This window comes from Salvelinus fontinalis, chromosome 9 (assembly GCF_029448725.1).
Source record: "Salvelinus fontinalis isolate EN_2023a chromosome 9, ASM2944872v1, whole genome shotgun sequence".
Taxonomy (NCBI): Eukaryota; Metazoa; Chordata; class Actinopteri; order Salmoniformes; family Salmonidae; genus Salvelinus; species Salvelinus fontinalis.
The window spans coordinates 38403882-38419775 of record NC_074673.1 but is presented as its reverse complement, the minus strand read 5'-3'; the positions used below and the strand labels follow the sequence as shown (position 1 = coordinate 38419775).

At 47.4% G+C, this 15894-nt stretch overlaps 1 protein-coding gene across 3 annotated transcripts in view; it reads left to right on the top strand.

Moving 5' to 3' along the window:
* LOC129862547 (zinc finger protein 423-like) overlaps positions 1-15894 on the top strand; it is a 145201-nt gene that overhangs the window by 82749 nt on the left and 46558 nt on the right. For 2 of the 3 annotated variants that reach the window (XM_055934319.1, XM_055934317.1), the window contains exon 6: positions 161-181. The exons of the other annotated variant lie outside the window; for it this stretch is intronic. In XM_055934319.1, coding sequence (XP_055790294.1) covers positions 161-181 — 21 coding nt within the window. The remainder of the gene's footprint in view (positions 1-160; positions 182-15894) is intronic. 3 annotated transcript variants of the gene reach the window in all.

The following is a 15894-nucleotide window of genomic DNA, read 5'->3' as shown; positions in this document are numbered from 1 at the left end:
AGAGAGAGTATCCGGTGCATGTTACGGTAGCCGCTGCCCCACCATAACCCCCCATGTATGAACCCCCCCCCCCTCTAACCCCCATCTAATCATGGACCTACTGACTAACTGTCACCCTGCCTTCTCTTTCCACCCACCTTGCCTGTCGGACGGCCTGTAGGAGAACCTGCCCATCTGCAAGGTTTGTCCCCCTTCTCTCTCCGTACCTAGCTGTGTGAATGGAGCCCTGCCTGTTGAGCACTGGGAAAGAGTGGGGAGGGGGACCGGCCCATAGGGCTACATAGGGCAACAGGGCCATATGGCAGGACACTGCATGATGCACATGAGATAAGAGTGTAAAATACTCCAAATCAAATAGAAATAGCAGCAGACTGCTTACTGGCATGGCTACAGTGTAAAGATGATCTGTAGCGCCCACTCTCAACACAAACCCTCTCATATTCTTTGCACACCAATGTAAAGGTCCACACCCCCCACCCCCGATGGCTGTGTGTGCATGATGAACACCCCCTCCCAGCCAGGCCCAGGGTACAGCCACTCACCTGAAACTAATTGCCCTCGGGGGAGCCCAGCTAATGATGCATTCTCATTCATAATTCTTACTTATTCATTTCAAGGAAGTTAGCGAGCTAGCGCCCCGAGCATGAACCCAGATGAGCAGCGGGGCGGAAAGGCGTCCCGGCTGATCCCTTTAACCCAGAAGTGATGTCACAGTACTTTACTATTCATGTTACTGCTCCTCTACTCTGGCGCACACCTGACCTCTCACTGGTAAATCAGCGCCTACTATCAGAGCCACGTTCCCAACGGTAGTGGTGCTGTCTAGAACTTTAAGTCATATGTTACCCTTAATGCATGAGTGATGTTTAAGATGCCTTCTGTCCTCCTGTGATGTTTTAAGTGTTATTCCATGCATGCTCTTCAGTGACATCATGAGACTAACCCTTTATACTGAGGCCAGACCTGTACTCTTCCTGTGACGGCCCAGCCATCGGCCTCTAGTGATGTATGCCTGTGTTGCGCTCCACTAGTAATGTGTGAGGAGTATTCCCTAGGGCAGTGCCTGAGCAGTCTCCTTTTAGTGTTTGCGCGTGGTGTGTGTGTGTCGAGATGAAGAGCGAGTGAGGGAGAGGTGCTGGAGAGAGAGGCCTGGTGTGGGCTCTGTGTGTCACTGAAGACCTAATGAGGCAGCACACACAAAGCTTTAGGAGTCAATGGATGTGGATAATGTGGATGATGGCTCACTCCACTGCGTGCATGAGTGTGTGTGCGCCCCGTGCCAGCCTGATAGCCATAAGGCAGCGTTTTTGAGCGATGAAAGCTTTGCCTTCTGCCTTCAGTCCACTGCTCAAATAATTATTGTATCATCTATGAAATTCCTTCAAATAGTCACCATCTGAAGTATTCCTCCATAACTGTTATTCCCCCTGACTGTAGAACATTGCAGTGTAAATGTGGTCTGTTGGAGGATGTTGGTTCTCTACTGGCCTCCACTGAACACCTAGTAACACACGTAGTAACACACAGTAGAGATGCTACGAACATGGGAACAGATGACAGGCCCCTCATGCACATCCCTCACCACCTGGAGCCAGCCAGCCAGAACACCAGAGGGGAGGGGAGAGAAGGATGGAGGATAAATGGAGGGAGGATGGAGGATAAAGGGATGGAGGGAGAGAAGGATGGAGGGAGGATGAGAGGGATGGAAGATGGAGAGGGGGATGGAGGGAGAGAGGGAGGGGGATGGAGGGAGAGAGGGATGGGGATGGAGGGCGAGAGGGATGGTTGGAGGGAGAGGGATAGAGGGAGAGGGTGGGAGGGAGGATAAAGGGAGAGAGGGGGATGAGGGATGTAGGGAGAGGGTGGGAGGGAGGATAAAGGGAGAGAGGGAGGGAGAGGGTGGAAGGGAGGATAAAGGGTTGGAGGGAGAAAAGGTTAGAGGGAGGATGGGAGGGGGAGAGAGGGATGAAGGATGGAGGGAGAGAGGGATAGAGGATACAGGGAAGGAGGATTGGTGGAGAGAGGGATGGAAGACAAAGGGATTGAGGGATGGGGGAGGGAGAGCGGAATGGGGGATAAAGGGATGGATGGAGAGATGGATGGAGGGGGAGGGAGAGAAGGATGTAAGATAAAGGGATGGATGGAGGGAGAGAGGGATGGGGAGAAGGATGTAGGATAAAGGGATGGATGGAGGGAGAGAAGGATGTAGGATAAAGGGATGGATGGAGAGAGGAGGCTGAGTAGATTTGGTTTTGCTCCTTTATGGATCTACTAGACTGTTTCGCTGTGATAGGAGGTGAGAGGTGTCAATTGTTCCACAGAATGTCAGGAGACCTCTTGTCATAGAGACAACATAATGTAATGTTGTTGCAATGTTTACATGCACATGAGCACACGTATGCACATGGTCATAGGCAACCAGCCAGTCAGAGTCAGGTAGCCTCCCACAGAATCTAGGTAGCAACTAACCCAATAATAGTAACTACTTTCCGGCCATTGTATTCCTGTCGTTCCCTCTTTCACTTCTTGTCTTTCTGTGCCGGTCTCTACTGCATTCCTCTAGTTACCCCCACTGAGCATTACATGTTTGAATGTAAAAAAGAAAGAATAAAATAGCTCTGATGTTGGTGAAGTGTTTGTTTGCAAGGCTGAGTGCTGTTTGATCCCCCTGAGAGCTTGTTTTTTCCATGTTTGCGCTTGATTTGCTTCTTATGCTGTTTATTAAAAGTAATTACAAGCTGTTTGGAGATCTATAAGAGAACTGCTCAGGGGGAGCTCCTCCAAAATGTGTGGGAACAGAATGGAAAATTGGCGTGTGTGTGTGTGTGTGTGTGTGCAGAATGAAGAGAAAGAAAAGGGGGTGTAGCATGTAATACATTTTTAAGTGTGTGTTTTATACCAGTGTAAGTATGAACACTAGTTTGTGCGTACAAGCACTAATGCCAGCCCAGACTTTAATGTCTGTGTTATACAGTGGTAGAGAGTGTATTTGCGTCTCGTGCTTAGTTTAGTGATGGCAGAGGTGCACCTGCCCATCTCCTCTCCCCCCTCGTCCCCGCCCCACCCGGCTCTCACACCCGCCCAGGTGTGGCTGAGCCAGCTGCTGGGGAGAATGGGACAATTACCCCCTCCCTTCCCCCTCTCCCTGCTCTGTCTGGTAATTGTTAAAAGACAAACAAGCCGCTTGCCTTTTTGCGCATGATGAACACGGGCCAGCCACAATTAGCTCCTCACTTAATTCGTTAAGTATTCTGAATTTATTTTCTCGAGTGACGGCGGCATCTGTCGCAGCTGGTGAGGAAGGTGTGGCGTGCGGTGGTGAGAGACAGTACGGGGGGGCTTGGGGGGAGGGGTGCATGGGAGTAGAGAATCACACACCGTAATACATCACACTGTCCTGAGTGCGAGCTCACGGCAGAGGACAGAGAGCAGAGATGGAGGAATGATGTAGTCCTGGACGGGGAGGAGAGTAATAGAGACGAGTGAATCAACAGAGAACAAATCAGTTCATCTTTGACTTCCATGGTTCTCTAAGGGTCTTAATGGCCTGGTACCTCATAGTTCACTTAGAATGGCAGTTAGTTTTTAGTCTTTCTGATGAAGTCAGGTAAAATGATAAGTTGCTAACTCATCTGCGCTAATTAGCATCTCCTGTCTGTCTGTTGGAGGTGATTTGAGTCTGATATGTCAGCGAGGCTCCAGGTGGGATTTATGAGAGGATGTCACAGCTCATCTCTCTCCACTCCCAGATCAACCCGGGATGTCAGCTAGAAAGGATTGTGGGGAAAGTTTGCAGAACGCCCCCTTCCTTAAAGCTGCTGAGGGGCGTGGGTGGAGATCCCGGCGCGGCACCCCCCCACCCCCCCTATTAGCTTCTGTGTGTGTGTGTGTGTGTGTGTGTGTGTGTGTGTGTGTGTGTGTGTGTGTGTGTGTGTGTGTGTGTGTGTGTGTGTGTGTGTGTGTGTGTGTGTGTGTGTGTGTGTGTGTGTGTGTGGAAGAGGCAGGCGTCCTCTGTGTTCAAAGCCCCACTCCCAGGATGCAAAGCGAGGCTCCCAGAGAGGTGACAGGCTGGCAGACACGTGCAGCTTTGATACAGGGCTAGTGAGCATCACACGGTTAAATAGGAGAGGGGAGGAGGGAGGCAACATGAGGGAACGGTACAGCTGGGAGAACTCTGGCAACCTGATGTGGATTAAGATCCAAGCTGCCACGGGTTTTCTGGGATTTCAAAATATTTGTTACAAACTTTTTGTTTTACTGTATATTATTACTCCCCAAATAATAGAATCAATCCCCAAATTCAAATCAAGAAGTTGTCGACTTTGTGGTTACACTGGGCTTGAATTGGTCTCATTGGTGAAAAGGCAGTTAGGCAGACAGTACTGATGGAAAGAGTGAGAAATAGTAAGTAAGAGATTATTAGGTCAGTGGAGAGAGAGGGATGTGGGAGTTGGCAGGAAAAGGGATCAGTTGGACGGTGGGGAATTAAGGTAATTTGGCAGGGAAAGGGAGTGCGATGAAGAGGTGGAGAAGTAGTGGAGGACTGCATGATCAGTGTTTTTGATGGCAGCAACCTGGAGGGGGGCAGAGATGTCCAGAATGGCCACTGATGGAAGGAGGCTGACCTTCCAAAGCCACGGAGAGGTTAAGATCAGGGGATTGATGGAGAGAGGGATAAGGGACGGACACAGGGATGGGAGGATGGAGAGAGGAGGGGAGAGGAGAGAGGGTGGGGGTGTGAGGAGAGCGATGGCTGCCTGACAGGGGCTCTCCCGGATTTTGGCACGCGTTCAGTCTGCGCGGGTGAGCAGCTGGACTTCATTAGGCGCTGGTGTTAATTACTGGGACCAGGCTGGAGCAGCGAGAGGAAAACACTCTCCTCAGCCAGGGTCACCTTGAAATCGATCGTTTAGCATCAGAGAGAGAGATGGATGGAGGGAGAGAGGGATGGAGTGAGAGGAAGAGAGCGAGGCGCCCATTCTTTTTTTGTCATGAGTAAGTGTGTACTGATTCCTGGATGTGATTCAGGCTGTAATAAGACATAGGTAGGGTTGGTTCATTAGTGATTGGTGATCACTGATTGCTGTTGACGGCGTTTTACAAATGACCGTTAAATGATACAGCTGCTGCTGATGTGGAGGGAGGCAGAACATGGCAGCAGATCAAACCAGTACCAGTCATCCTCATGCATATGGAATACAGCTGTGGGTGAATGCAGCCGGACGAGGTACACTGCATCTCACTGATCTAAGGTTGCTGCTGTGGCGTTGGGATAGTAACACTAGGGGTAGTTTATGATGGCATTTGATACAACCAGGCATGTTCTGTACACACACACACGCACGCATGCACGCACGGACACGCTGTTTTAGCAGTGAGGTACTCATTTACATTTAAGTCATTTAGCAGACGCTCTTATCCAGAGCGACTTACAAATTTACCTTTTTTTTATTTTTTTTATATTTAACTAGGCAAGTCAGTTAAGAACAAATTCTTATTTTTCAATGACGGCCTAGGAACAGTGGGTTAACTGCCTGTTCAGGGGCAGAACGACAGATTTGTACCTTGTCAGCTCGGGGATTTGAACTTGCAACCTTTCGGTTACTAGTCCAACGCTCTAACCACTAGGCTACCCTGCCGCCCCGTACTCAAGGTTTATCTTGGCTGTGTTTTCCTAATTACAAAGTAAGACGATGGGAAGAGACTGAAATGAAAGGAAGAGAGGGCACTGGAGAAATGCTGTAACAATAGTGTCCCGTTCTTATCGTCTCCCTCTCAAACAGCTGTGTACAATGGTGTTCTCTCTATTCTGCTCCCAATAATAATACAAAGGTCTCCTACAATCTCCTCCCTAATTCTCAGCCATGACTGTTTTTCAGGCCTTTTTTTGTCTTTCACTTTTTTTCCCTCCCCACAGAAAATCAATGCATTCTGATTCAGTAATTTCCCAGGGTGCACTGCTCTGGGCTCCCTGTGCTGAGAGAGGTGACTAATCCGGTCATGGCAGCGTGAACCTTTCCTTTTGTTCCCTTCTCTCTCACCCTTCGTCTTTCTCTGTTTCCTCCCTGGTTCTCTCATCCCTCTCTCTTTCTCTCCCAACACTGTCTCATGTGCTGCGACATAGCGCAAAAATTTATTGGAATTTCCCAGCCTTCCCGGGCTCTTGTGAAAAACACTCATTTGTGACGGTGCCAACCTGCTAATGGCGGATGGCGGGGTCCTGCCGAATCCCACCTCCGCTCCCCGGCGCTCGTTATGGTGCGCTCGGCGCCGCGCGCTGCCTCCCATACATCTGCCAAACTCAGCTGCCAGGGAGCAGCGTAATTATCCCGTTGGAGCGAGAGAGACGCCTCCATACCGCCACAACTGGGGCTTCATTAGAGACCTGCACCAGTGGAGATGCTACGGTGCCCCCAACGCATGTGTGTTTGTGCATGCGTTATGTATGATGCTGTGGGTGTTAGGATTGTCTGTATGATTTTGAGGGTGTTTTGTCTAATGTAACAGAAATACTTCTTACCCTGGTCCGTGAGAGCTGAGTTGAGAGCTGTACTCCAAGAACTCCTATACTGCGTCAGTACAGTGATGATCTTGCGCAATTATCATAGTTCACCTTTCTTTCAGTCGCAACACTGCATGTCGGGTCAGTATTTTATTTAGTTCCCCCTCTTCCTTTACTTCAGCAGCCCTGTGCATATCCCTGATATTGTAATTGTAGTGCTGTTTTTGGCAGGCCCAGTGCATAGTGAGGCAGTAATAGCTGTCTGGGGCTGGGACGGCTGGGAGAGGCTGGGAGGGGAAAGGTGTCGCTGGCGGTAAGTGCAGGGTTATTAGCATCTCCTGACGGAGCTGAGACCTGAAAGCACAGCTTCTGCTCCCTGCCTGGGCCGTCACACACACCAGCTGTGGCTGACTACATGGCAGTGCATGAGGTGATGGGGAGAGACTTAGAGTAGACTGTGCCGGAATGTCTTCAATGGTAGTTAGAAAAAGGTATGAGTGCTTACGCTAGGTTTACCTGTGGAACTCTTTACTGAAGAGTGTGTAGTTTAAGAGCTATATGTAGTTTCATCAATGCATCCTCTCCCTCCAGCTAGAAACCCCAACATCCATGGAAGCGCCCCCCCCCCCCCCCCCCCCTCCCCCATTTCTCCCCCTGACAGCCAGCAGGTATTCACGAGAGTGCCCAGGCCCTTGGCCCCTATCCCCTCCAGCCCACACACATTCTGCACAGGTAGTGCTCTGATTTCCCCTGCGCCCTACCAGCCAGGAATATCTTCATCTATTACTGCTGCAGGAGAGATGGTGGGAGGCCAGGAGGGGAGTGGGGAATTGGGGGCTACTGGGGATGTGTGTGGGGGGTCAGTATGGAGAGAGCAGGAGGGGTAGGGGGCACGGGAGTGTTCCTTTTTCTTTCTGGGAGTTCTTGCAGACCTGCATTAAAGTTAAGCTATGATGACGCCTGGTCCATCGTTAATCTATCCACTAGCACAAGTAAAGAAATGGCAAGGGCGTTATAATTCTGGGTGTACTTGTGAGTGTGTATGTGTGGGCTCTTTTCAGAATCATTCAGATTTTCCCTAATAGAGGAACATGCCCTAACCATAAACCCCCTCTGAAGAGCCACTACCCATAGGACTGACAGGCTTCCTCTGGTGCATGCCAATCCAAGCACTGTTTGATTTCAACCCTAAAGGAAATATGAAGTCCTAGCCTGAGACAGTGTGTGTGAGCCAAACTGAAGGCTAAACTGAGATCTCATATCGTCATCTCTATATCTCTGGTATCACTGGTGTGAACAGTGGTGTAATGTAACTTCAGTGCCATCTCCCCTGGTTTAATCCAGTGTAGTATGGATCAGATCAGTGATTGAAGGGTACCACTGCCAGACTACTCTATCCAGCCCTGGTAACTGCTAACATGAGATATCAAGGGTTAAAGGGATAATCCATCCCCAGAAATACAATTCTGGACACTCCTGTCAATTTGGTGAAAGTCTATGTTCTGTCAGTGGGTCAAATAAAAATTGTCCCCATGATTTAACTTCTAAGTTGTCCGTCTGTGAAAATCAGGAAATTGTGTGGGAGCGTGTCATGGCTATATAACTCTCGTCTCGGGAGATGAACACTATCACTTTTCATACCGCTTTTAAAACAATTACCTGTAGTCCAGATCGCCAAATCAGCGAATAGATGGTATGGCCATACTTGTCTAGAACACATCCGTCTGTTTATATCGTCATGACAAAGTATATATTTCGCTTAGATGTGCTTAATCTAAACAATGTACCAAATTATTCAACTCTGCTTCTCCTTCAAGTACCATGTCGCAATTTGCCCTGTGTCTGTGGAAAACCAACCCCCCCCCCCCACTGACTGTCGAACCATCGCATTCACGTTGTCATGCTGCGTCACGGTGTTGCTATGCTAATCGTCAGGCAAACCATTCTCAGAGTTAGGGTATGAGTTGAAAGAAACCTGCCTATTTTCCTCGAAAGTACGTAATGTCACGATTCCAAAGTTATTCGATATTACAAAGAACAAGTTAATTATCTCACACCTTGGAAAATATTTGCAATGTTGTACTCCTTGTTCACAAAATTCATGCTAATGTTTTATTTTTGAACTAGCGCCCAATTGACTCTCATCACTCCTTGAAGGAGAGCTCTCCTTGGCCCAGAATCACCCAGAATGCACCATGCGGCCCATTGATGAATTATGGGCAACATAATGGACGTTAATACGATTCTAATGGAGTTTCCCATCTCTTTACAAAAACTAAAAAAGCAACGTTACAACGCTAGCCATTTATAGCTCACTGGCAGAGACAACCTGCAAGTTGAACTCAGTGAGTAAGACTCCTAAATTGACAGTGCAGTTTGTTTAGGCGATTTTACAGATAGCTACTTCACATGCTGATATTGACTTTCATATTATTGTGTGCAGTTGTTTTCTAGCTACCTAGCTAGCCAGCCAGCCAGCCCAGAGAAAAATATAATTCCATTGTGGGTTTTGTAGTTGACTTGAGCTGCAACAGATTTCCAAAAATGTTTCTAGAGTTTCTTTACCAACCTCGTTATGACAACAAAATTAAACATTTGTTTGTAAAAAAAAATAAAAAAAAATCACATATTAGTGTTATATAACACTATTTAACTGTTAATCATAGGAATTAATGGTTGGGGTGGATTGTCCCTTTAAAGAAGGGTCCATGGTGTCTTCAATCAGTGTTCTCTCAACATGTTCAACAATAATGTCTGGTTTACACATTTCATTCTTCCCTATTTCTCTCTTTCCATCTCAACCCTCTAGAACAAATACATGTTAATTTTCTCTGAGAGACTGAAGCTATTTGGCTGGAGAGAAAAAAGAGGGAGAGTGAGGGGTGGGACTTGCGGCTGGTCTGCCAGTCACATTAAAACACGCTGACAGTCTTGGTTTCCACACTAAACTTTCAACAAATAGCTTTCTGATCGATAGTTTCCCAACAGCAATATTTGGTATAAATGCGTGTCCTTCTCATTACACCATGAGGCGGTTGTCTCCACGGGCGTGAATAATTTATCCCCCCAATGTGGACAGAATGCTAAAGGAGGGCAGGCCTCTCTCTCTCTTTATCTATCCCTCTCTCTCTCTTTCTCTATCCCTCTCTCCCCTCAGCCCAGGGAAGAGGGGGAAGCGACCTAGCAACTGTCGCACAATTTCTCTACATTTCCAACCTATGCCTCTCTTTCTCTCTTGCTTATTCATGCAAACTCAGTTCCTTCCTTCCGCTATTTTGTTCCCTCACTTTTTCCCCCTGCAATCTGCACTCTGTAATTGTCTTGGCATTACATTTGGGTATTCCTAGTTTCTCACTGACCTGACATGGTGTTCAGGTTGTAATAATAATGACTGTTTTTGAGTTCTAACCCATTTCTATATTCTCACTACCCATAGAGGCCTCTACTAAGACAATGAAACACTCACTGCCCTGGTTTTTCTAAGCTAGATGGTGGACAGCATCTCAGGGACGTACCAGTCTGGGGGGTAGTGTGGGGGGGGAATAGTTTCACCCCTCTCCCAGTGGCAGTAGTGACAGCCCACCCCCTCCAGAGCTAAGGTCAGTCCTGCCCACTGAAACACATTAGCTCTGAGGCTAATGGAGGTCCTGAGACCGATGGGGCTAATGAGAGAGAGGCTCTCTGGCTGAGCTGTAGAGCTCCTATTCCTCCTCTCCTCCTATAGGCCAGGGAACCAGGGAAGAAGAGAAGAAAATCACCCCCTTCTCCTTCCTCCTCCTCCCCATCCTCTTCATTGTGTAGCGTGACCCTAGCCCCCTTTGTCCTACCGCCCCACGTGATGCTCATCGCAAAGTATTATAAATGTTAGCTTTGACCCTGAATTAATCTTCCCCCAAAATAATAACGTTGTATTGCCGTGTTCCTATTTAGTGAGTTAATGTTGTCTGCTGATGGCGTGTAATTGTGCTTCTTCTCTGCTTAGACACGTCCCGCATTCCCTCATGCCCAATCAGCTCCGCACGGGGAGAGGAAATAAATAGCCTAATGCTGTTTTAATTACAGAAAACATAAAGCTGGCAGCCCACGCCTTAATTTCAGCTCTCTTGACCTGTATACCTGCAGCTCACTACAACCCTACAGATTGAGAGGTGGGCAAGGTCCGGAGCCTTGTCAGTCATAAATAAAGGATGTTATAATACGAATACTGTCACAAACGTGGTCAAACAAGACCTAAACACATCCTATCACACATACATTGCTTACATGACTATTCATACATAGCAGCACATATACTCACCTAGCCTCACACTCCCACACGGCTCCAGAGGGAACACATTGTTCAGCCCACCCCATTACTAGTCTTCTAGACTGTCACCCTGCCGGTGTCACACAGAGACACGCTGTTCCAGACGCCCGCCTCTGTTCTTATTTTATCCCACACCTTGGCCCCTTTGAGAGGCGACGGAGCACACTCCCCCGATAGGCCTGACACTCGACCAGATGTTAAGAGCACTCCTGCAGTAATTAATCTGATACCTGCATGAGCCAGAGAGGGAGAGGGAGGGAGATAGAGCGAGCTAGGTCTCTGGACCAGGGAGGGCACAGTGCTGGGTGGAGTGTACTGCTCACCAATACAATTCATTTAGGGCCTACCTCTGTCTTTAAAGGTAGCGTCGACTCTGGTGGACCGGGAAGACACTCAGAAGCTATAAGGTTGTATCTCCTAAACCAGGAAGAGTTGAGAGGTATGACAGACAGTCCTAATGAGGGAAGTGTTATTTTCTGGTGATGGGAGGAGTGGCTGCTCTACTCTTTAGTATGTGTGTGGCGGCGTGGGGCTGGGCTCGGAGGGCTTGTATGCAGATGAAGAGATAGTGATGGATGGTTTGATTGAAGGTGCTCGTGCCCCGAGGCCCTGGTCCTGTGTGGCTGGCTAACGGGGCGCAGAGCGCCTGCCCATGCCTTCTCCCCTGGATCGATATGGCCTGCGTATGCACTGCTCATTAACGCATGGCGAAGGGGAGCCAGGGGCCCTCTGAGTCCCTGTTCGGGGACACACAGCAGTCCCAGCACCTGGACAGAACACACACTGAGCAAGGCTGAGAGCACAGCACAGACACTGGCAGGATCAAGACAGACACGTGCACAGAGACAGACCAAGCTGGATCACACAATGGCCGTGTCTGAATTAGAGGTCGACCGATTAATCGGAATGGCCGATTTAATTAGGGCCGATTTCAAGTTTTCATAACAATCGGAAATCTGTATTTTTGGACGCCGATTTTGCCTTTAAATTTTTTTGTTTTGTTAACACCTTTATTTAACTAGGCAAGTCAGTTAAGAACACATTATTATTGTCAATGATGGCCTAGGAACGGTAGGTTAACTGCCTTGTGCAGGAGCAGAACGACAGATTTTTACCTTGTCATTTCAGGGATTCAATCTTGCAACCTTACGGTTAACTAGTCCAACGCTCTAACCACCTGCCTCACGAGGAGCCTGCCTGTTACGAGGAGCCTGCCTGTTACGAATGCAGTAAGAAGCCAATGTAAGTTGCCAGCTAGCATTAAACTTGTCTTATAAAAAACAATCAATCATAATCACTAGTTATAACTACACATGTTTGATGATATTACTAGTTTATCTAGCGTGTCCTGCGTTCCATATAATCGATGCGGTGCGCATTCGCGAAAAAGGACTGTCGTTGCTCCAACGTGTACCAAACCATAAACATCAATGCCTTTCTTAAAACCAATACACAAAAGTATATTTTTAAACCACTGAAATTGTGTCACTTCTCTTGCGTTCATTGCATGCAGAGTCAGGGTATTTGCAACAGTTTGGGCCGCCTGGCTCATTACAAACTAATTTGCCAGAATTTTACGTAATTATGACATAACATTGAAGGTTGTGCAATGTAACAGGAATATTTAGACTTATGGATGCCACCCGTTAGATAAAATACGGAACGGTTCCGTATTTCACTAAAAGAATAAACGTTTTGTTTTCGAGATGATAGTTTCCGGATTCGACCATATTAATGACCTAAGGCTCGTATTTCTGTGTGTTATTATGTTATAATTAAGTCTATGATTTGATAGAGCAGTCTGACTGAGCGATGGTGGGCACCAGCAGGCTCGTAAGCATTCATTCAAACAGCACTTTCGTGAGTTTTGCCAGCAGCTCTTCGCAATGCTTCAAGCATTGCACTATGACTTCAAGCCTATCAACTCCCGAGATTAGGCTGGTGTAACTGATGTGAAATGGCTAGCTAGTTAGCGGGGTGCGTGCTAATAGCTTTTCAAACGTCACTCGCTCTGAGACTTGGAGTAGTTGTTCCCCTTGCTCTGCATGGGTAACGCTGCTTCGAGGTTGGCTGTTGTCGATGTGTTACTGGTTCGAGCCCAGGTAGGAGCGAGGAGAGGGACGGAAGCTATACTGTTACACTGGCAATACTAAAGTGCCTATAAGAACATCCAATAGTCAAAGGTATATGAAATACAAATTGTATAGAGAGAAATAGTCCTATAATCCTATAATAACTACAACCTAAAACTTCTTACCTGGAATATTGAAGACTCATGTTAAAAGGAACCACCAGCTTTCATATGTTCTCATGTTCTGAGCAAGGAACTTAAACGTTAGCTTTCTTACATGGCACATTTTGCACTTTTACTTTCTTCTCCAACACTTTGTTTTTGCATTATTTAAACCAAATTGAACATGTTTCATTATTTATTTGAGGCTAAATTGATTTTATTGATGTATTATATTAATTTAAAATAAGTGTTCATTCAGTATTGTTGTAATTGTCCTTATTACAACAACAACAACAAAAATCGTCCGATAAATCGGTATCGGCTTTTTTGGTCCTCCAATATTCGGTATCGGTATCGGCGTTGAAAAATCATAATCGGTCGACCTCTAGTCTGAATAACCGTACTTGCGTTCTAAATAGTATTTTGGGTATGCAAAAATAGTGTTTTACAGTATAATATGTGTCATTTCAAAAAGTGAGTATGCTTTGAATGCCAGGATGTCATACTCATTTCGGCTTTGGATCCAGTAGAATTCGCTGCACACTATTGAAGAAGAGAATCGTCTTTTCAGACTTACGTGTGTTTGACAATGGCTGATAATTGGATAAAATGATGCGCTGTACCAAAATGAACGAATGGCGGGCGTCAACACAACCGCACATTAGTTGCCGTATTCCAAGTATGGTTGAACCAGGTCTGTTTATGTGTTGCTTACTGCATTAGTTTTTACTAAATGGTACATTTCAAAGTAGTATGATCAGAACACACAGGATGTAGTTTTAGTAAATAGTAGGCAAGACAGATTTCAGACACGGTCACAGGAGACAAACAGGAGTATGGAGAGAGAGAACCGCATAAACATCCACTTTTCCAAATGGGTCACAGGTTGAGCCAGTGACAGTGCTGTATGTATGACATACTTGGCCAGATGGTTGTGGGTTTGGTATTGGCCCTCTGATACTGACGCAAGATACTAAAGTAAGACAGACACGGCCATTGCTTTAAAAATGAAGTAAAAATATGTTTGATGTCTTCTGTGCCCATATGAATAACCCCTATGATGTAACTGGAATGATGTTTTTGTTTGATTATTTCACTGCCATACTGTGTTTGATCTTGTCTAGCATCTTGTCTTTTTACTTTTTATTTGACCTTTATTTAACTAGGCAAGTCAGTTAAGAACAAATTCTTATTTTCAATGATGGCCTAGGAACAGTGGGTTAATTGCCTTGTTCAGGGGCAGCAACCTCAATCAGACCAGTCTCAAGAGGACCACAGTGTAAATAAGTCCCAGACTTTGTGTGTGCATGTATGGCTTTTTCAAGTTTTATGTGTGCTTGTTTTTTAAATGGTCAAATTAATAAACTAAACTAAAAAAGAGAAAGTGAGGGGGAGTTTAAGTGTGATTGTGAAGGAGTTGCTGCATTTATCACATTCGCCTGGATGCGCTCACACAGCCACGGTCACACACAGCCAGGGTCACACACAGCCACGGTCACACACAGCCAGGGTCACACACAGGCATGGTCACACACAGGCATGGTCACACACAGCCATGGTCACACACAGCCACGGTCACACACAGCCACGGTCACACACAGCCAGGGTCACACACAGCCAGGGTCACACACAGCCAGGGTCACACACAGCCAGGGTCACACACAGCCAGGGTCACACACAGCCAGGGTCACACACAGGCATGGTCACACACAGCCAGGGTCACACACAGCCAGGGTCACACACAGCCAGGGTCACACACAGGCACGGTCACACACAGGCACGGTCACACACAGGCACGGTCACACACAGGCACGGTCACACACAGCCAGGGTCACACACAGCCAGGGTCACACACAGCCAGGGTCACACACAGCCAGGGTCACACACAGGCACGGTCACACACAGGCACGGTCACACACAGCCAGGGTCACACACAGCCAGGGTCACACACAGGCACGGTCACACACAGGCACGGTCACACACAGGCACGGTCACACACAGGCATGGTCACGGTCACACACAGAGTATGAATGCTAATAATACCAGTTAGATACCAGTGTGTCTACTGTGTGAGCTCCTCCTAACACACTTACCCAGACATCAGCAACCTCAATCAGACCAGGACAGAACTTAACAATGGGCTGCAAAACCATACCTTTCTATCAACCCAACTGTGTGCGTGTGCGCAGACACAGTGGGTGTTCATTGGAGCAGAGTTGTTGAAGTGGAAGGGTCCATGAGTGTGAAAAGCAGTCCATCTCGCAGTCAAGGACACCTCTAATTACTGCAGGTGGGGGTTGTGGGAAGGGGTGCCAACAGCACTGGCTTATGGGTAGAATAAGGGTATTTGTAATATTTTGTATTTTTGTGTTATGTTTACAGGTGTAATGATGTGCCCAGTATGTTTTGGCCAGATTCATGATGATGGATGCTGTTCATTAATGTAATGTGGATGTGTCTGCTGTGTCTGTGTGAGCAGTGGCCTGTAGGGGCAGTGTTAGAGGAAGCAGGAAATGAACTAGCGGGACAGGAAGGATAGATATGTGAATGAGGAGTATGGCGGTGTGAGAGGCAGTGATGCCTGTGTTGGGTACAGGGGTGAGGAGGTGATTCTGGGGTGAGTGGGCAGAGATGTGGGGTGAGGGGTTTAGTAATGGGGGGGGGGGGGGGGGGGGTATTCTACATTTGAGAGGCCAGTCTGGTCTCCTCACCTCTACTGACAAGGTGTCTGTAACAATAATGGCCTCCGCTATCCACTCTTCTTTCCACTCCCTCGCGTTCTTCTCCTCAGCTTTCCTATCGTTCTCGGCTCTAATGTGACGATTAGGATGTTTACCTGCTAATGAAGCCCTG